Source organism: Balaenoptera musculus, chromosome 12, assembly GCF_009873245.2.
Source record: "Balaenoptera musculus isolate JJ_BM4_2016_0621 chromosome 12, mBalMus1.pri.v3, whole genome shotgun sequence".
In the NCBI taxonomy this organism is placed as follows: Eukaryota; Metazoa; Chordata; class Mammalia; order Artiodactyla; family Balaenopteridae; genus Balaenoptera; species Balaenoptera musculus.
Genome location: NC_045796.1, coordinates 57,418,681 through 57,440,916, shown reverse-complemented (window position 1 = coordinate 57,440,916; position 22,236 = coordinate 57,418,681). Strand labels below are relative to the sequence as shown.

Here is a 22,236-nt window from a genome sequence, read left to right as displayed (position 1 = left end):
CCAATAATTTTTAATTTGGAAAAATCTGTATGTGCATTGTGGAAATTTTAATTAATTTTCTACATTAATGAATATGTGAGAATATTGTGGTTTCTTCTTTGCCACTTAATGTTATTCTTAATGCATCCTGTATTGCCTTGCACCTGAGTCTTTAGAAGAATATATATAAATCTCAAAAATATTGAGACTATTGCAATTTTTCTTAGTATTTTAATATATTTAGTCTTTTGTATAAATGACTTTATATTCTATTCTTAAAAAAGGTTGTGAACCTGCTTCAGATTATATATTTCTAGTGCTATAATTCCTTTAGGTCTATCAATACAAAGATGAATATTTATAGATAAATCTTTCAGATGATACATGATACTTTTTAATATAACTTTATGACTCTGGACGTAAAATGCTGCTTCAGCATTTTTAAGCCTTCTGGAACTTTACTTAGTCTTTTAGAATTTAATCATCTTTTGTTTTTAATTAAAAACGTTTTTTAGAACTTAAATTTTAGACCCTGCATCAGAGTGAGATTATATTCTGTGAAATAATTGAAAGGTTTATGAACTTTTATTGGTAAATATAAAGAGTAGAAATATGATATATTCCTTCATCTTTAATAATTTATGGTATAATTAATTATCCTTTCTGAAATCAAGGATACAACATTCCTACATTTTTACTTGACTACAGGACTTAATTCCTAGAAATAATGTTTTTTATAAATGACTATTTTGATAGCCCCATTCTGTCTATAAGTAAAATAACCAATTCAAAGGTTTGAAAAATTTGGACAGTTATATGATTTATTTTCCCACAATATTCAGGATGGCTATATCTGCTGACTTGCTAAATCAAATATCTTTTGCACTGGTGCGACTGAAAATTAAGTCTAAGTACACTTTTTATGTTATGACCCTTATTACAATGTCAAAATGAGTTTTGGAATCAAATCCAAAGAACTAATCAGAGATGAAAATTATTAACTCTTCAATTTTTATTTTTACTATAATTTATCAATAAGTGTGATATTTGGTAAGTTAATGCTTAAAATGAGTCCAAAAATAATAGAAGAAATTTAGGTTGTCTAGTTAGAACCTCAAATCATCCATATGTAGTGGTTTTCTTTCACTTACAGCTCAGTATTGAAATAAAACACATACATTAATCTCTTGACAACATTATGCAGTCTGTCGCCCTTTTCTCTCTGTATCCTGTTCATATGATTTACCTGGGCCATGTCTCTATGCACAATTATTTTATAAGCATTCTGGTTTTTTTTAAAGGACGGGAATTTACTTTTGAAAAATCACCTTTACTTTTATTATAAATAACTAGTTTAGCTGAATTTTTCACACATCGACCAGCTCTCAATTTCTATGGACTTCTATGACCTTCTAAAACATTAGAAAAAGGAAGTCAATGTACCTTTTGGTGCTGAAACAGATAAACTGTTATATTGGAAAGAAACAACTGTGTTGATATGACATGAGCATTCTTAGTCACATTCGCCGATGTTGTCACACTGTCTCCACAAAGTTTCCATAATGAAATTCAGATTCTCTAGCTAAGCAGAGGAGGCACTTCAGGATCTGTCTCTGTCCACCACTGTAGTTTTATCTTCTGCTTCTCCCCAGTTTGCACCTGTACTCTAACCACAATAAATTACTTCCAATTTTCCAAGGTCAGCCAGCTTTTTAAAATCCTCTTCCCATTTGACCTGAGCAAACTTTGTCCATTTTTCTACCTGGCAAACTCCCACTAGTCATTTTAGATTAGGCATTCAAGACTAGGCATCAACTTGCCAAGAAAGCTTTACCTAATCAATAGGTATGATGAATCTGGATACGGGGCACGCTATTTCCACAAGGTGGTGTTAGGTTTTTATTTTCTATTCCAATGAAAAAAATATGACCTGACCTGTATATCTCATTTTTGTTAGACTTAGCTGATTTCAGAAACTATCATCATTCCAAAAACATTTGCTCCCCCTTTGAGAAAGTTGGGAATGTGTCTTGTCCATTTCAAACAACATCCATCCTTTTCTCTGGAAGCATTTGCACATCTCCATTCTCCCTTAGCACACTCTTTTATTCATATTTGTTGATTTCCTTTTTAAATTTAATTTCTTTTTAATTATTTTTATTTTTTAAAAAATTTTATTGGAGTATAGTTGATTTACAATGTTCTATTAGTTTCAGGTGTACGGCAAAGTGAATCAGTTATACATATACATATGTCCACTCTTTTTTTAGATCTTTTCCCATATAGGCCATTACAGAGTATTGAGTAGAGTTCCCTGTGCTATACAGTAGGTCCTTATTAGTTATCCATTTTATATATAGTAGTGTGTATATGTCAATCCCAGTCTCCCAATTTATCCCTCCCCCTCCTTACCCCTGGTAACCATAAGTTTGTTTTCTACATCAGTAACTCTATTTCTGTTTTGTAGATAAGTTCATTTGTGTGTGGGTGACTCTCTCCCTATTAGACTCTTACTTCCTTTAAGAAAGTAATTTTGACTTGTATCGCCAAGGTCTCAGACAGTGTCTGTTGGCATAAGATCTTTCTTTCCTCCTTTCTTCCTTTCACCATCGTCCCCTCCCTCCCTCTTTCTTTCCCTCCTTCCTTCTTTCTTTCGTTCTTTCCTTCCTTCCTTCTTTCTTCTTCCATCCTTCCTTTTCTTTCTTTCTTCCTTCCTTCCTTCCTTTCTTTCTTCTTTCTTTCTTCCTTCCTTCCTTCCTTCCTTTCTTTCTTTCTCCCTTTCTTTCTCCCTTTCTTTCTTTCTTTTTTTCTTTCTTTCTTTCTTTCTTTCTTTCTTTCTTTCTTTCTTTCTTTCTTCTTTCTTTCTTTCTTTCCCTTCCTCCCTTCCTTCCTTTTCTCTCTTTTTCTCTCTCTCTCTCTCTATTAAATAATGAAGTTGATTCCAGTAACCTATTTAGAAAAGTCAGAACTATGTTTATAAAGTAAATAATAATGGGTTTATTAGAAATGATCCATCTTATTTATTGTGATAAATTAGGTTCTTGGGCTCAATTCTCTTACATTTTTCCTGAGAAAAAGATTTTATTTTGTTGGGCTATACGGCTTGTTTAATACCTTACTTAATTTATTAAAATTAGCTGTAAAATATTCCTAGATTTTATTATAAGATCTGCATGAAAACATACAGAAATTCACAGCTTATAATTGTGTCTTTAACTGAAATTTTTTAGATTTTAAAAACAAAGTAAACATTTCTAAAATTATTCATTTACTCAACAATTATTTATTGAGAACCAAACATGAAATGAATTGTATTTACGCGTTGGAGGTAAGCAGGATTTATTATTCACGATTCCAGCCCCAAAATACTTTATCATCTCTTTTCCCTTCTCTTTCTCCATTTTCTTTTTTCTTTCTTTAATTTATAATATTCTAGTATTTTGTAAAAGAGCAAATTAAATTTTCTATCTTTATCTGAATAGGCAGGCAGATAAAATATACACACAGTCTAGTTGAAAATGAGGTTTTTGTTTAAAATTTATGAATAACTAATATATTACCATGTCAAGTCTTACCTCCAATGATGATGATGATGATAAAATTAGTGATAATTATTATTATTATTTAAAGATGAAAATAAAATGTCTCTTATAGCATATATTTTGTAAGATATTAATGGAACAAATAGGTTTTAATGACTATAATGTTGTTATATTTCCAAGTTTTTTGATAACTAAGAATAGTATAAGAATGTAATATTTTTAAATGAGGGTAGGTTAAAACTGAAAACAGAAGATAATGCTGAAATACGTAGACCTTATAAAAATCCCAAAATTGTAAATTGCATTACTTTCCAATAACCACAAGATGGTGTATTACAATTTTTAAAATACTTAATGGTTTTAATTTTGATGCAAATATTAATGCATCAAGGATATATTGCTTTTCATTTATTCAGACTTGTAAACTAAATAGGTATTTATTTTTTGATAGTTTTCACAGTATAACCTGACCATTTGGAAAGATACTCAAAATGCTTTTCTTTTCTGAATGTATCTGAAAAAGTATCCAACAAACATGTGCATTTTCTAATTGATTTTCTTTTTGCCTTAACTTTTCCCTGATTTTAAAAATATTACTACTTAAGGTTTATTCAGTAAGCAATCCAAGAAACTGCTGTACATTTTAGGCAATTAGAACATTTCAGGTTACATGGATTTGTTTGAAAGGTCCTGTGTTCACCTTCTAAATCTTACTTATAACTGAAAAAAAGCTGCTTAATATATAGAATTTTATTTTCTCTGGAAATATATCATCTTTATGATTATACATTGGTTTTGTAAGCATGAGTTATAAATGATTGTAATAATTTTAATTTTTATAAAAATATTTTATGACATAATTATGGTTTATTAATTTTTTTGGAATTATTCATCATTTCTTACATATTTGAATATGTCTTCTTTTAAAAGGTATAAATAATTCTGCCCTCTTGATTTCCAGCAAAAGTAGCAATATAATTTACATAGTTGGATCTTTTGTTTTTATCTGATATGTATATAGAAATACTTTCTTTTCCATGTAATTGAAAATGGATTTGCCTGTACAAATTGTTTCTTATTGAACATCAGGTTGAACATGAATCTTTGAGTTTCTTGATATGAAAAACTTAATGACAAAATATTCCCTTTCTTATTACTTAAGTATAAACAAAATGTAGTAAATATGTCTGAGAAATAAAACTATAAAAATTATTGCTCAGATATTGAATTTCTAAGCTATGTGTCCTGTCTTGGATACATATTTTTTGTTCTGACTTCCCTCTAAGATGATTGAAGTACATTTTAAGAACTACTTAGTATGGCTGTTTTTCAGGATATAGTCCATTGTAGTCTACATAGTTGTTTGTATTATAGAACACTGGTAAATCTTATCGAAGATAATCTCTAAATAATACAATAATTTCCCATCACTGAAAACTAAAAAAAAAATTTGAGGACATATAGAATATTCTTCAGTGTATAGTTGAATAACAAATGTAAAAGGCAGTTGTAACTCACAGTAGAGGAACAAATAAATGAAACAATGCAATCTGAAGAATAAGAAGAAAATCAGAGTGGCTTAGTTTAAACCTGCAAGACTTACTTCACCCTGTATGACAGACTCTAGGCCCATCCACCTCACTACAAATAACTCAATTTCGTTTCTTTTTATGGCTGAGTAATATTCCACTGTATATATGTGCCACATCTTCTTTATCCATTCATTTGTCGATGGACACTTATATATGGACTCTAAAAAAAAAAAAAAAGGTTCTGATGAATGTAGGAGCAGGACAGGAATAAAGACGCAGACGTAGAGAATGGACTTGAGGACATGGGGAGGGGGAAGGGTAAGCTGGGACGAAGTGAGAGAGTGATATGGACACATATACACTACCAAATGTAATATAAATAGCTAGTGGGAAGCAGCCACATAGCACAGGGAGATCAGCTCGGTGCTTTGTGACCACCTAGAGGGGTGGGATAGGGAGGGTGGGAGGGAGACACAAGAGGGAGGAGATATGGGGATATATATATATATATATATATATATATATATATGTATGTATAGCTGATTCACTTTGTTGTAAAGCAGAAACTAACACACCATTGTAAAGCAATTATACTCCAATAAAGGTGTTAAAAAAAAAAACAAACCTGCAAGACTAGAGATTCTGGGTGAAAGGTTATTCACAAGGAAAACCCTTTTCAAAGCTGGCTGAATCTGTATTTCCTGGAACCAGAAGAATGAAAAGAAGTTGTTCACAGATCCTTATGCAGAAATTGCTTCCAGAATGCTGAAGAATTAGTTCTAACAGGAGTAATGCTTTGTAAAAGAAATCATTTATTGGATAAGATATAGGAATGCAAACATTGTCATAAATCATCAGTAAAGATTTTATTCCAATATTTACATTTTCCAAATAATGCCTATTTACAAACCACAGTATATTTGTGCTTTTCATATATGGGATTTTAATTTAATATATGGAATTTTAATTTAATGTATGGAATTTTAACTGCATTTAGCTGTTCAGAAGTTAAAGTTCTGAGTACATTTTTAATATAATAAAATTTAGCTATGAAGCATGCCAATATTTAGAAGTTAAAAGTTGCAAATAAACTTTGGAAAAATAGTGCATTTTGTATTGTTTTTATGTTACTGCCTTTCTCTGAGAGCAGAGTATCTCTCAACTTCCACTAATAACCTACATAGGGACTAACTGGATGGGTCTTAAAAATGATTTTACATATAAATATAAAATCATACTTCAAAATGAGATGCTACTCTTCATTTTACTCACTAAGTAGTTGCAAATCAGCAAAAGGATTTTGAAGTCATTCATTTATGATAACTCATCCTCTTTTTATGCCCATAAATAATGTTTTAAAATAAGATTGTAGCTGATTTTCATAACTGGCTTTAGAATTTTTAAAGTGTAATATCTCATTTGAGTACGAAGTTACTCTGAGAACTATGCAAAGATTATTATTGTGCAGATGAGGATAAGTATCTCAAGGGTCAAGTGTGTTTCCCAAGGTCAAAGATGCCTAGACTAACTCTATTTACACTATATCACACTACACAAAGTGGAGGTAGAATATTTAACTATTTTTCTTGACAGTTTTTCTCTCTGATGTTGTGTTGACAAAATGTGTGAAGTAGGAGTTTGAATTAGATAAGCAGATTATGGGCTTTGATCATGAGCCCTGTATAGTCATTTCACTTTCCTGGACATTAAGCATGAGTTTTGAAATAAAAGACTTGGGATCATTCTTCAAGTATGTTCAACCTTGGATAAAATTACTTAACTTTTTCTAGAAATCTTTTAAAGTAAATAAATGAATGGGTTACAAATACACCATAAATGAAAATGTTTTTGAAATTAATATAGTTTATATACATAGTTTTTTGCATGTGTCTGGCATATAATAAGCAGTTGTTGTTATAATATAATTATTATTTTTATTTATAAAGCTGTTACATTTTAACTGCTGTACCTTAAAGGAAAGAGAGCTCTCCTGGAATTAAGCATTAGTTATTTGGATGTTATATACTTTTTGTTGAAAAATTGTTATTATTATGACTGCTAGCAAGAATATGATGATTAACACTGCTTTTTCTTAAAATTGATTTCACAGCTGTATCAACTAAAGTGGTGTTGAAGCTTGTCAGACCTTATATATTGATATTTCTGGCTCAAGTAGGAAAAGTGTGAAAATGTGTAATGATGCCCCGTTTTTCTCTGTCTCATTGTATTTGCAAAATGCAATATAACGATATTCAGTAACTGTTTCTGTAAGAGTTAAGGTTTCTGAGAATATTTTAATCTTTGGTTATGTTTATCATTGTAAAATAATCCAGGCTAAAGAGTAGGATGCTTTGTCATTTTATCTATTGAGAAAAAATAATTTAGCCCCATAATTTTTTTCTGTCTGATTTATTATTTAGTGTTCAAAAAATTACCATTTATTAAGAGCAGAGTCCAGGTAGAAGGCTCAGCTGAAATTCAAATCACTGTTAATGAGGCAGGCTAATATAATAACACACTTACCAGAATGGAAGTCAAGAGAATAGTGTTCCTCTTTCAGCTCGGTTACCAGTTATATGCATACCTGTCTGACTGCACAGCTTATCTAAATAATATAATTTTTTTAAAAGAGAGCTGCTCTAAAACTGAATGTCAAGATCAAAGTTGCTATATAAATATATTTTTGACGAGTGTCTTAACTAGTCATTTTTCATCTCTCATTGCTTCACTGTTACATTCATATAGCCTTAGGTAAATTCATACTTCTGATGTATAGCATTAGCTATTTGATATTTTTAAAAGACTGCCAATTAAAGAGTACAAATCAAAAGGAACGGACCATGTTAAATGACATTTATCTTCCTCATTCAATGCACCAACATTTATATAAAATATTGCATATTACATTCAATAAACATTTTATTTCCTTTTAGTTATTATTTAGTTAATTTAATTATTATCTAATGTGGAATAATTTTCTGCAGGGATTAATTACAGTGACTGTTTGGACTTGTCTCTACTACATGTGATCTGGAATTCTTGGTCAAATGGCCTACAGCATCAGAAATTAATTAGAAAATGTCTGAGAATGAACGAGGTATCCGTAATCAGTTAAATAATTTAAATGACAAACAAAACAAAACAGTTTGGTTGATATACGCTAGTACATATTAGGACATTGCACCACAAAATCTGTTAGAAGCAGCTTAAAGATGTTTTAATAGGGCTTCAAATAGAAACTGTATGCAAAAATGGTTGGAAATTATTCTGAATGAATATTGGAATATCATTTAGTTAATTTTATACCATCAAAGAATAGGACAGCAAGATGTATAAAATAGTTTCCTCCTTAAAAAATATATACTAAATAGAGGCCTGATAGTAGCATGTAATATTTATGATTATTTCTCTTTCAATTGATAACTGACTATATATTCAACATGAAAGTGATGAGCTTCAAAGTTAAAAAAATTAAACTGGTTATTTTTCATCAGTGGCTGTTTTTTTAAAAAAAGACATTGCTAAATATAAAGGTTTTAACTTAAAAATGAAATTTAAATATATCAGTGTTCAATGTGGAGCATGTTTACAACTAGATTTCTAATATTAAAAAATTTTATGTACTTCTCAAAGTGCTGTCACATCATGTTATCATATAAACATATCTATAAATTAGAAAGTTAAGCTATTAAGAATAAATTATTCTATTACACCAAGAATGATATTCTTGAGAACATTTATCTGCAGACTATTTATGTGTTGTCTTATACTTAAAATTAAAAAAGAAAATAGCTTGTTTAAAAGGCAATGTATATATAGCCAAATTCATATTTTTAAGGTTTCCTGACCTTCATTGTTTCAATTAGAGATGTGTAAATACAGGTTGCCTCATTAAACATAGTGAATTTTCTAATGAGTTTAATAATTTAAATGCAATTATACATGCTAACAGCTCAAAGATTTAAATTTTCATTTTCAGGAATCTTCTATTTGGTTAGTGCCACCCTACCATCCAGACACTGTTTAGTAAACTTTTGAAACTTACTAAAAGAGGTTTTTAATCATGGTTAGTATCTTTGCACCTTTCTTTTTTCTTTTTGTAGTCTGTTATATTGTGCAGAAACATTTTTGTTGTTGTTTTCACCCTAAGAAACTTTATTTAATGACACAATTCGTGTGTTTCTATCTCTAAGAAGTAATTTGAAAAGCATGGTAGTTTTCTTTCTCTCCCTCCCTCCCTTCCTTCCTTCCTCTCTCTCTTTCATTCTTTCTTCTTCCCCTTCTCCCTCCTCCTCATCTCTTTTCTTCTTCATTATAACCCAGGAAATTTCCTGTCAAGCGCATTTGGGTTTTTTAAAACCTTATTTCATAGTTCAGTAAAAAAGATGTTTTTAAAATTCTGATCATGATATGAAGTAAGAAAGATAATTTGTCTCTATCAAATGACAACAAGTTAGAACTTTAAAAATCAGAAGTAGTAATTTTTTGGCAACATACAACACAGGGAAACAACTATATTTCACAATCATCTCTACAGTTTCAACTTAAGATTCTTACATAGATCAAGATATGGAATTTACATTCTAAAGCTTTAAAAAGAGAAAAGAATATGTATTTGCCCTAATGCCACAAGTGAACTGTACTTTATGGTATCATTAAATTTTTAAAATTTGTCTTGTTGATTCCAAACTCTTGCTCAAATCTAAAGGTTTTCATAGTTTTGTGAAGGATTAGAAATATTATACAAGTGAGAAAAAAACCTATTGTCTTATGGTGACTTTATTAGAACCTAAGATAAAACTATTTTTTAGGTAAACTTACATTGATAGATCAAAAAAGAACTGGCAAAATTCAGCTTATTTAGAGAAAAAATTAACAAAAGTGATAAATGACATTATATAATCAAGGCTACTGATTTCTTAAAGGTTTCTTGATTAAAATTTTCACTTTCTAATGGCTTTGTAAAATAGAGAAAGCTTAAAATAGTAATGGTGGGGTTACATGTTTATAATTTTCAGAGTTTCTAAATTTGTAAATATAATTTACTTAAGATAACTTTAAATTATAAAAGATAAAAGTATTGTGATCTTTGGGGCAGGGATTTTACCTATGTTTTATGTTAATCAGCATTATAAAATTTATATTACATAAAATTGCTTAAAAGAGTTTAAATGTCTTTATTTGTAGTCTGAAGTTAAGTATAGGATATTAATACAGTTTACTTTTTAACTTACTGGAAATAAAATTGAGTCATTTCATAGCTGAATGGGTATGTATATTTATAAGATTTTTTTTTCTAAGAAAATCAGTTGTTTAGATCACTGTCTTACTATGGACAAAACAATATTTCTATTCTATCACATTTTTAAATTAGTATAATCAAAACGTCTAAAAATTCAGCTTGCCAAAGACAGTGTTATAAATTATTTAACATTTAGAAAATTTATTTGTTTTAAATGAAGGCTTATTTCAAACAATTCAGCATTAGCCACATCCTATACCATTTTAAAGTGTCGATGGCATCAAGTTCTGACCTTGTTACATTATCTAATCAATTCTTCTGTTAAATGTTTCAACAGAGAACCAAGACTAAGTTACCTCAAGACTATGTATTCCTCCCTCTTTTGGAGTCAGATTTTTCCATTTCTACAGTGTTGTCATCATCACCATCTTCATCATCATTATCATCATGTTCTTAATAAGTACATCTAATAGTAGGTATTAAGCAACAAGAAACACTGTGTCCCTATACTGGCTGTCAGGTGTCATATAGATCCTTTAATAGAAATAGAATTCATGAATTTCAGAACTGTATTATTTAACACATAAATAACACATAGAAATAACTCCATAGTTAATGGGGAATTCATGTGTAGCACATAATCATCTCCCATTACAAGTACTAATAAATTAATATTTTTACTAATTTAATGTTATTAAACAAAGTTTTATCTGATTAATTAGATCACTTGTACACAACGCATTTTACTAAGGTTCTGAAAAAAATCTTTTTTAAGCTTTTTTTAAGCAATTGAATTAGAAACATTGTTAAAAAATAATTAAAATGTTAGGGTCATGTATGGCTATTGTAAATTCAGTCAACATTTAAAGAATATGTGTGTACAAGTCAGTGCCATGAGCACTTAATCTCTGCTCTTTACAATTCAGTGAGAGGGATGCATACACCTAGAGGCCAGACAGAGAAACATGATAATGAGTGAAAAATACTGAATTGAGTGAAAATAATGAGTCTGGTCAATTGGAAAGTGATTCCTGAATAAGTTAAAATTTGAGTCATGTCCGGAGGTAAGGGATAAAGCTGGATTGATGTGAAAGATGAAGGAACTCTGCTGGGTAACAGAGCAAGGAGAAGCAAAGTAGAAAAAACTTGGAGGTCCAAAGAGAAGGGTGTATGTAGAGAAAAAAGGAAAAGGTTGGGGGGAGAGATGAGGTAGAGCTGACTCAGAGAGGTCATGATGGAAAAAAGAGGAGAATTGGATTTCACCTGTTTCTTGGACAAAAAAATACTATTAATAACCGGTGTTTAAAACAGTAGATTATCTGATAATTGCGAGTTTTTTGAGAATGGCCTATTCGTAGAGTTGGGAAGATCACTAAGGAAACTGTTCAGGAATCCATAACAGAAAAATGAGAATGTAGCCAGGAATGTACAAGAAGTTACTAGGGCAGGGTCAAAAATCACAAAATTTGGTATCAGAATATCTTGCTGGAGGTGTAGGTGTGAGCTGCAGAAAGTGACTTATCCTTTCTCTGAATCCGTTTTCTCTGTTGTACAGATGCCCAACTTAATTCAGTATTAGTTTGTGTCACAGAGGTGATGTATACAAAGTATTTTTTTAAAATATAAGGCACGTATATGGTATTAAATATTTTTATCCTGTATTATTTTGGAATTAGCCTAAGCTGATACACAACAAAGAAGCAATACCCAAAGCAAAAAAAATAAGTCTTCACATGTGTATTTAATTAGGTTTATTTCATTATGTTTTCATATCACTTTTTGGAATTTTGTAAAATTTTTGTACTTGTCCACATTTTTAGTTGTTGTCCACATTTTTAGTTCTTGCACAGAAAGAGCCTAAGTCTTAGACCATCTGAATGTCAACAACAATGTGAAAATGGTTCATGGTTATATGTACCTAACACACGTATCTCAATTAGCTGGGGAGGGAGACTAACAAATTTTTGTTTCACGTTTTGACTCTGTAGTAGGAATTTGAGGAGTGTGTAATAATGAGCCCCAGATATACAGAATTTCTGGCAAATCTATTGCCAATAAAACAGGAATTAAAAAATAAATTACGTATAGGGTCATTTTTTTCTCCATGGAATAAATTATTTATCAGCTCTCAGTTATCAAGCTGATGGTGACAAAGAAGTTAATATGTGTGCATGGATTTTTAATGTGATACAATGTCATTTCATGATTAGCTCATATGTGTTTGTAATCATCATCGATAGTTTTATAGGCAGAATCACAGAACGATACAATGAATAGCAGAAATTATTTTCCATATTTTATGTCTAAATGTGTGAGTACTATTTTTGTTCTGTTATGAAATGCACGATGAAGAATCCATGTTTAAAGAAAATTTTCATATCTCATGTTGTGATCTAAAAACCAGTTCATTTTTTTCTAATTTCTTAAAATAGCAAAAAAGGATTTCTGGTAACCGATTTGTGTATATGTGCTTATATTTAAATTTTAAGGTCGATTTATATCTTATAATGTTAATTTTATATCTGAAAATCTTATTCAACATATATGTAATGTATGCATTCCTAGTTGGCAGCTCACTTCACTATCTGGTGGAGATTTTCTTTAAACTTGCCCACTTTGATAAAATATTTTAATTATCATGATTTGTATGTTAAAATTGTAATAATTTGTTATAATTTTCATAATGGAGTTTTTCAAAACTTCAAGGCTGCTATGTTGACAAGTCTTTGAGAATGATTTTAATATTGTTTCAGGACCGTTGCCATTGATCTGTTTTGTAATATTTCGTTTTCTGTGTTATTCTGTAGAGGTCCTTCTGTAGTGCCATGGTAGAGGAATTGAGGATGTCCCTGAAGTGCCAGCGTCGGTTAAAACACAAGCCACAGGCCCCAGTTATCGTGAAAACAGAAGAAGTTATCAACATGCACACATTTAATGACAGAAGGTTGCCAGGTAAAGAAACCATGGCATAAAGCTGGGAGGCCAAACACCCAAGCACAAACTGTCGTCTGTTTTTCCAAACAATTTAGCGAGAATGTTTCCTGTGGAAATATGCAACCTGTGCAAAATAAAATGAGTTACCTCATGCCGCTGTGTCTATGAACTAGAGACTCTGTGATCTAAGCAGTTGCAATGATCAGACTTGAGTTACAGGCATCATGGAGAACCAAGTTACACGGGGTTAAACTGTTTATCATGGGTTCCTCCCTTCTTCTGAGTGAACGTTACATACGCATTTGTGGCTGGTTTCAAATGCAGTTCAGTAAGAAATTACAGGTTCCTTTTGAGGCCCAACTGTGGCCAGGAGATGGAGCATAATTGCCCCAAGGGTAACAAGGTAAAAAAATCATTAAGAATAAAAATACTTGGAATCAGCAAAAACTGTAGTGTTGCAAGAAACAATACAGTCTTCTGAACATCCAGATAAGAGGGTAGTGATGTTACTAGCCCCCAACTACTCAGTATAATGATCATCTGAATTGACAATACGTGTTTATAAGATGTGATAAAAATGTAATGCAAAACAAATCTGACTTTCATGGCAAGTGGAATATGAAGCAGATCTTCATCAGTGTTTTTCTTTCTTTTTCTTTCTTTTTGTTTTTTCGACAGTCTGTGTCACTGATTGAGATAGAAATGTCAATTACCAAGGAAATAATGTTTTCTCTTATATTCACCATGGCAGGAGATTTAACATGTAACTCTATCAAATCCCTACCTATTCCCCAGACACCCTTTCCCCACTCCCACACCAAGAAAAAAAGCAACAGTTGGTTCAGAGATTCTGAATCACAAAGGATGATGTTTTGCAATCTTTGTCTTAAGTTGTAAAAGAGGGCTGAGTGTTGATAGTTCTGTGGAAGACTGAAACTTTCATTCTAACATTCAGATATGTTAATCCAAACCCTCCTTCCTGCTATAAATGAACTTGATGGAGCCTGGGCAGATCTCAGTGAAAGGATAAAGGGGACTGGTCATCTAAAGAAAAGTACGTGTGGTGAACTTTGACGTGGACTGCATTTATCAATACAGTCACAATGTTAAATGAACAAAATTCTTGAGCAGTTTTTTTCAAAAAAATGTTCAGGTTTATTTGTGGAAATGCAAGATTTCTATGAAAATAGTTTTTGTATGGAAATTTTTGTAATACTTTTTATCAACAAAATAAGAACATGCGTTCCTGTCAGGGGTGTGATGTCAAGCATGAATGGTAGTGCGTGTGCACCACCAACGTTTGGTGAAAACTATTTTTATCAAGAAAAAAAGGAATCATAGAAGAGAAATATTTTCAAGTTAGATAATATAAAAGCTAGGTGCACTACCACCACTGCTTACCATGCCACACCCCTGGTTTCCACGAGGCTGATAACATACTGTAACGAACAATTGTGTGTAAAATGGTAAAAGACACAGAACTCTTGACAACATTGTGATAACAGTTGAGTGCACACAGTTTGCTGTTTGAATCCAATGCACAAAATTTTAAAAAATCATTAAAATTATGTCCATTTTACTTTCATCTTTGACTTTCATTTTTCTCTTGTATGGGTAAAGGAATACACAATATGCTCCTTGCATGAAGGGAAGTATACTTCCTGAATCCTTCCAGGTCATCAAGGATGGCCACTTCCCAACTACCTGGAGAAAAGAAGAAAAAAGCTCAGGCCATGAGCTATTCAGATGTAAGAAAAGCTGGACTGGGATATAAAATGTAATCTTCAGGCTTAGGGCAGTTCAAATGAGAAAACTAGCAGTTCTAGAGGCTATAGTCATGATCTTACCTCTTCTGTGAGTGGATATTGACTATGTCAATAGGGTTGTGTAAGACTGTATAGTGATTGCTGATATTATATTTGAAGTTCAACTGATGTCCAATTTAAGAATTCATTGTGCATTGATAATATAATTCAATGAAGGGAGAGGAAAAGATAGGCTCAATATCAACAATAAGTTAAAAAAAAAACACAAAAAACTTCATTCTGTCCCAAAATTTAACTTTAGGGAGTTATATAATTCACTGCTACAAATCTCAGCATTGTTTTTTTTTTTTTTTTTTGTGGTAAATAACCTCAAATAACATAGCTTATAAAAATGTTTAGATTTTGGTCAATATTAAGCTTTTACTCAATCAGATTCTAATCAGATTTTAAAGCACTTCTAAATTCAGTTCTTCATTATATTAAACAACCTTAATAATAGGCAGAAAATGACAACTTTAATTATTTTTAAATAGTCAGGAAATAACTATTTAGATCTTTGGTATGATTTGATAGTAATTTTATTTAAGTATTAAGTTAACAAATTTCAAAAAGTATTTAAAAACCTGCTGTATTTTAACTCCAAAGGTAGTTTAGAACATATAAATGATGTGTAATATTTATCCATTTCCTAAAAGGTTCCTGCGTTATTGCCAAAACAGATACTGCCCTACTCATTGGGTGCTTATGCACATATGAAGTACTATTCTTAATTTTAATAAAATCTTGATTACTTTCAAAATAATTTCAACCAGTAAAAGAATGTCTCCTCTCTCTGGAAAGGCAATATATTGGAGTAAGATTATTCTCCAGTATCTAACACTCAAATTATAAAAAGAAGAGGAAGAGAATGCCTATTCTAGTCGACAATGTAACCTGATGAGTCCAGGTAATCAGTGGAGACACATATACCACAAATAAATAACTCTAGCCAGTATGGAACACTGAGGGGGTATATTTACACATGCCACAATTAAATAACCCTAACCAGATGAAAGCATCAAGGACTTATATTCATTGTATTTCACAGCTAAGTAACCCTAACAACTATGAGAATACCAAGGAGATATATCCACACATTTACAAGAATAACCCTAACCATTATGGGAGCACCAAGGGGATAGATTCTATTTTACAAATATGTAAAATGGATAAGGATATTTTATTAATTAAAATCTTTCAAATATTTTGCAATTCAGTTACATATTTTTAAGAATAAGTTCCTTGTTATTACTGAATGAGTATATGTACTAAACTAATGATTTTAAAGTATTTTAGCACAATGCTTTTTAATGTTTGTTTATTATGAAATTTGCGTATAGCAAATTGTATACAATGCATATGTACAAGAGAATCATGGCATCTGGCTGTAGTGTGCACCAAGAATTGTTTGTCACTGGGAGTGGGCTGTTCTATATATTCTGAAACTAGGCTTACTGTCACTCACCTCCAACTCTGAGGTGTAAATTTAAGCAGAATACTTTAATAGAGAGAAGAGAGTGCCCAGCTGTTTCAGGAAACAGAGCAGGAAAAAAATAATATGGGCCAGGCTCACCTAGGAATTTTGTCCTCAGTTTAAAAGATGGTAAATGGCAGTGAGAATTTGGTCATGACCGTCCGGAGTGTATCTGTAATTTGAGTCCTAGCGCTCAGTTTGAGTCCATGAGAGTGGCCCTTTGTGTCTGCAGCACAATCATTATTGTGAGATTCTTGCCGTTTGAGGATCCCCTTAGTCTCTCTACCATGTAGGCTCCCCTGTTGCCTTTAACAGATGTTCTCCCTTTTCTAGGTTTATCTCTAATTTTGGTGACTTCTAAAGAAGGATTACCCAAGAGGTCAACTTTTTGAGATATTTCATGTGTAAAAATGCTTTTATTCTACTCTCATAAATAATTATTAGTTTTGCTGGGTGTAGAATTCTAAATTGAAACTAATTTTCTTAGATAAATTTGAAAGCATTTTTTTCATTGTTTTCTTACTTCTAATTCACGCTGTACAAACGTGAAGCCATTCAGATCTCCAATTCTTGGTATGTGAATTTTTTTTTTTTTTTTTAATTCTCTCTTAGGTTTGTTTGATCTTCTGCTTGTCCCCAGCATCCTGAGATACTGGAGCTACCAAACTGCTGAGTCTACATTTATTACCTTTGCTTTCCTATTTCTCATTTCTGTCATCTTTATATTCCAAATATTGTATTGAGTTTTTCATTCCTGCCAAATTATTTTAATTTCTATGAGTTCTTGTTTTATGAATGTAATAATTTCTCTTGTATCTCTGAAGACATTAATAGTAATCTTAGGACATTTCTTTCTCCCTGAAAAGACCTCAGTTTTCTCCCAGTTGTATTTTCCTATGTGCTTGTTTGGATTTCTATCTTCCATATTAGAGGTTTTCTTCAGATACTTGTTAATTCTGAGCAACCTGTTAATGACTAAGAAAAGGGGACTAAAATCTGATTTGGAAGCTCTATGTGCACAGCATGGTAGGGGAGAATATTTACCTAATTAGAGCTTTACCATAGATTAGTCTAGAGGGACTATTTGTTGATGAATCCTTCAAAATGTCCCTATCTTTGAATCTTTCCTTTGATTCCCCAGAAGAGTATCTTTTAATTTTCTGCCTGGAGATTAAGGCCCTGACTGCCAATGTTCTGCTAATCATAGGTTAAGAGCTCTTGAGATCTCTGCATTCTGCATTCAGAATGACTAAGGTCACTTAATCACCCTGTTTTAAATTTAGCAGTCAGGCTTTCAACTGGACCTGGCATCTTCTAGTCTGGAGTCCTTCATTTTTTCTCTTTTGAGAATAATTCCTTATCACTTTGATGAGGGGTGAAGAACAGCCTCAGAGGGGTGAGAAGAGGGAGGAGAATACAGGAATCCACTGTTTTCAAACTGCATTCAATAGGTCCTCCTTGTTGTATTCTTTCTCCTACACTATTGGTTATTAAGGCATATTGCACAGCTGGGTCTTGTGCCTTGGAAGATTCTGTGATATAATTTGATTGGTTTTCAGCTTTTCACACTTCCTTGTTGTGTTCTTTCTCCTGCACTATTGGTTATTAAGGCATATTGCACAGCTGGGTCCTGTGCCTTGGAGGATTATGTGATATAATCTGATTGGTTCTCGGCTTTTCACACTGACCACTTGGAATTCTATTTTTTCCAGTCTGCTTGGTTAACTATCATTTGTTCATATGATTTCTCCTTCCAAAAATTTTGTTGAAATTTTCACCTCTCTTGTTCTTATTCTTGGAGTTTTATACATTTAAAACAACAACAACAAAAAAAAACACCTCTCTACTATAATTTTTATGGTTGAGTAGGGAGCAAAATTTGATGCATGCATTCAATCCTTTACTCTTATCCGGAACAAGAACCCTGTCTTTAAAGAAAATATTATGCAGAAATCCAGGATAGGAAGCAAATAAAAATTAGAACTACTCTGGTTCAAATAGAGTGGAGATAGAACAGACTTTGCTTTTATAATTGTAAAGAATGTAATATTGTCAATGACTTCTTCTTACCAAATATTTTTTCTAACTCAATATGTAAAGGGGATACTATCACAATAAAAATGAATTTCACAAAATGGAGCCCAAGAATATTTTTGAGGTGGGGAAGATTTCAGTGCCTGTCAAAGAATGCTAAATTTGGCATCCAACGTAATTTATACCCTAAGGGCTTAGGTCTAATTCAAAACATTCCAACTTCATTTTGTAAAGCTCAAGAAGTATGTGTTATAATGTAGATAAGGAACACTTTCTTAGTGAACCACGTTGAACTGTAAGATTTTAAGAATCCTCTTTAATGTACTGCCTTACACTGTACCTTGCCTTCACATTTATTATGAGTGTAATTAAAAAAAAATTAAACAAATATATCCCTGCCTCTTTACAAAGAAGAGTAGCTGTTTTCTTACATTTCAACTAGAGATTTCTATAATATTATACCATCAAAAATATAACACTCTCAATTACCAGCCCAGTTAACCTTAAGGTCAATATGTAGAGTTTAATATCTAATCCAATATCATTGGATTAGATATATACACTGAAAAATTAAAATCATAAATCCCCCTCACCTTGGGCAAAATTCATGTTAAAAGGGAAAATAAAAGACACACTACACACATGCTCCTTCTATAATATTTTATATTATTTTTTAACATGTATCTTGTATCTCAGCTCCTAACCTAAGGTTTTCATATAGTTTAGGATAAATGCCATAGCTCCAGCCACTATAATCACATTTCCACCAGGAGGAAGAACAAAAAGAAATTAAAAGGGTCTTGCTCCTTCCTTGTAAGGACACATACCACATGTTGCACATTATGTTGGTCAGAAATAATGATATGACCACACTTAGCTCTAAGGTAGAATAGGAAATGTAGACTTTAATTTGGGCAGCCATATGCCCCCTAAAAATCAGGGGCTCTATTACTAAAAAATGTATGAAAAATTTTGGAGAACAAATTGCAATCTCTGCCCTCCTGGTATTTCTGGTCTCTCACCCCAACCCACTAAACCCTACCTTGTTCTGTTCACTCCCTATTTTGTTCATTTACCACCTGTTTGCCATCTACCACTACCATTTTCTTTTTATCAGATTTTCTCATATCTTACTGTTTTTCTTTACATTTCTTATATTTTTCCCCAATGGAAACCTGGATTTTCCCTTATGACAATATTTGTCTTGAAATTCAACAAAAGAGGAAGCAGTTGGCAATTTCTTTGCAGAATACCTTTCATTTAGTTATAGACAAAGACCTGTCTTATATAACCATTCCTTTGATTCCCAAGATATTCTTCCTCATTCTTTAAAAAACCCAGACACCTTGATTAGAATTGGCCTGTTACTCTGTGCCCCACCATCAAGAATAAGCATGCACCCATTTGTTTATATTTAAAAATCAGTGAACCTACATTATAAACTAAGTTTTGTGTTAGATCCTGGGTGTGCAATATGATCAAGAAGAGACATGGTACTTGTTGTGATAATTTAAAGTCTAGAAGAGGAGGCTGAATTTAATCAAATGTGCTAAATGCATAAATACAAACTGAAAAGTGCTGTCACGAAGAAGTGCTCCTTTCTTTCAGATTCGGATGAATGATGAGACTTCACCCACTTAATCTCAAGTAGTGCAGTTTAATAGCTGAAAATGTGAAAAATTGGATTATATTTAAAAGGATGCACAGAGAACCACTTACTGGTGTAATGAAACATATTATTGTTTCGTGTGTTCCTCCCAGGACTACGTAACGTCTATTGGCTTCAAACTGTGGCACAGGGTAGGATTCTCCCAGGCATGGAGAACATAAACTGAGATGTCAACTCTGCTGTTAGAGCATTACTGCCATCCTATTACTCAGGGTGGTGATTTCCCATTATATGCAAAATATGATACCATAACTTTCCCTAAGTTTTTCTCTGACCTAAACTATTGCCATTTGTGTTGATTCTTTTTTCCTTTGTCCTCACCTAGGTACAAGAAAATATTCCATCAGTGCTCCTTTTTTTTCTTTTTGTTTAAAAGTTTCTTGCTTTCCTTTCATGGTAGAAGTGAACAGTTACCTCACAATTGACTTTAGAACACTGAGAACATTCTTGTTGAAATGGGGTGAAATAGACAAATCTCAAATATTTAGCTCTTGTCCAAAAGTTTACCAAAAATTGCACTTGACTCTCTTTCACACAGGTGATGGGAAGGAAAGGTATGGTGTTTTATGAGAGCCTATAATAAAAGAACCTTACTTAGACTAGAAAATTGAGGTAGACTTACCAGAGGAAGTGATGATTGCACTGAGATATAAAGGATGAGAAGCAGATACTCAGTAAAAAGTTTCACAAGCCTGTGACAAAGTACCTGTAAGAGTCGTGTGATATGAGGGAGCATGGCATGTTCTTGAGGAACTGATAGGCAGCCAGTGTTGATGGAGCACAAAGAAGGCATGGGGATATGTAATAGAGATGCATTTAAAATATAGCTCAGAGCCAGACTTTGGCAAGGTAATACAAGTGACCTTAATGATTTGCTCTTTATCCAAAGAGCAATGAAAACCAATTAAATCTCTTAAGCAGAAGCAAGATTGTTGGATAAGATCTGCATTTTGTAAAGAACACTCAGGCTTCAATTTGGAGCATGGTTTAAATAGGTAACAGAGTGGTTATAGGAGATTAGTGAAGAGGTCATATCAGTAAGTAGTCTGGGTAAGATACTATGTTAGTTTAGATTAAACCCAATTAGTAGCAGTGAAGATCAACAGAGACACGTTCAAAATATTTAGTAGGCAAAAATTCACATAGTTTCATGAGGAATTCAATAATCAGTATAAAGATTGCTAACAATTTTTGTGCCATAATGTATAATGAGTACTTTATATGAATTACCTCCTCCGATTCTCTGAGTAACCCTATGGGCTAGGGCTAATACATTTTACAGACAAGGAAACCACTGACAGGAGAACAGAAATCAATTTTTAAAGTATTGCAGTCGTCAAACTCAGGCAGAATGACTCCAATGTTCTTAGGCACTATTCAGTCAATACACAGTGGAAGTGTAAATTTCCTGGGGGACAGATGGATAGAAAGAGAGAGAACAAGTGTAACACTGCAGAATGTCTTCTGAAACTTCCTTTTTAAACTGAAATTTATATTACTAAGATTTGTTTTTCTCCTGAGCGCTCTTGTTCATCATTTTTTACTGTATAATATTTATTGACTGCACCTACTATAATTTATTTATTTGTTGTCCAGATAGTGGGTATTAGAATTTTTTTTTTCTTTTTAAGCTGTACATCATGCTAGTATGTATATTTTTGTATATGTCTCCTGGCACTACTGTGTTAAAATTCTTCTTGGTTATACATACTCTGAGCCTCAGGGTATGTCAATGTTCTGCTCTACAACACTGCCAAAGCCACTGTACCAATCAGCATCTTCATCATTAATATGTAAGAGAAACTGATAATCCATTCCCTCTCAAACTCTTGGATTTTGTCAGATTTTTAAAAAAAAATGTTTGCTTATCAAACGTGTCAAATGTCATTGTGGTCTTGATTTGCATTTCCCTCTTGACTAGTACAATTTTTATCTTCCCTTATGTGTATTATTAGCTAGATGTGTTTCACATTCCTTGAAATGTCTACTCAGGTCTTTTACCAAGGTTTCTATTGAATTATTTTT

General features: G+C 32.1%; 1 protein-coding gene across 4 annotated transcripts in view; it reads left to right on the top strand.

The window, feature by feature from the left end:
- The window catches only part of GRIK2 (glutamate ionotropic receptor kainate type subunit 2), a 633,079-nt gene extending 618,265 nt beyond the window's left edge, over positions 1-14,814 (top strand). For 3 of the 4 annotated variants that reach the window (XM_036871504.1, XM_036871501.1, XM_036871502.1), the window contains exon 17: positions 13,103-14,814. In XM_036871504.1, coding sequence (XP_036727399.1) covers positions 13,103-13,267 — 165 coding nt within the window. In that variant the 3' untranslated portion in view covers positions 13,268-14,814. Of the gene's footprint in view, positions 1-9,032; positions 9,120-13,102 lie in introns of all 4 variants that reach the window. The other variant, XM_036871505.1, reaches the window with a different exon arrangement.
- Positions 14,815-22,236: the final 7,422 nt, after the last annotated feature.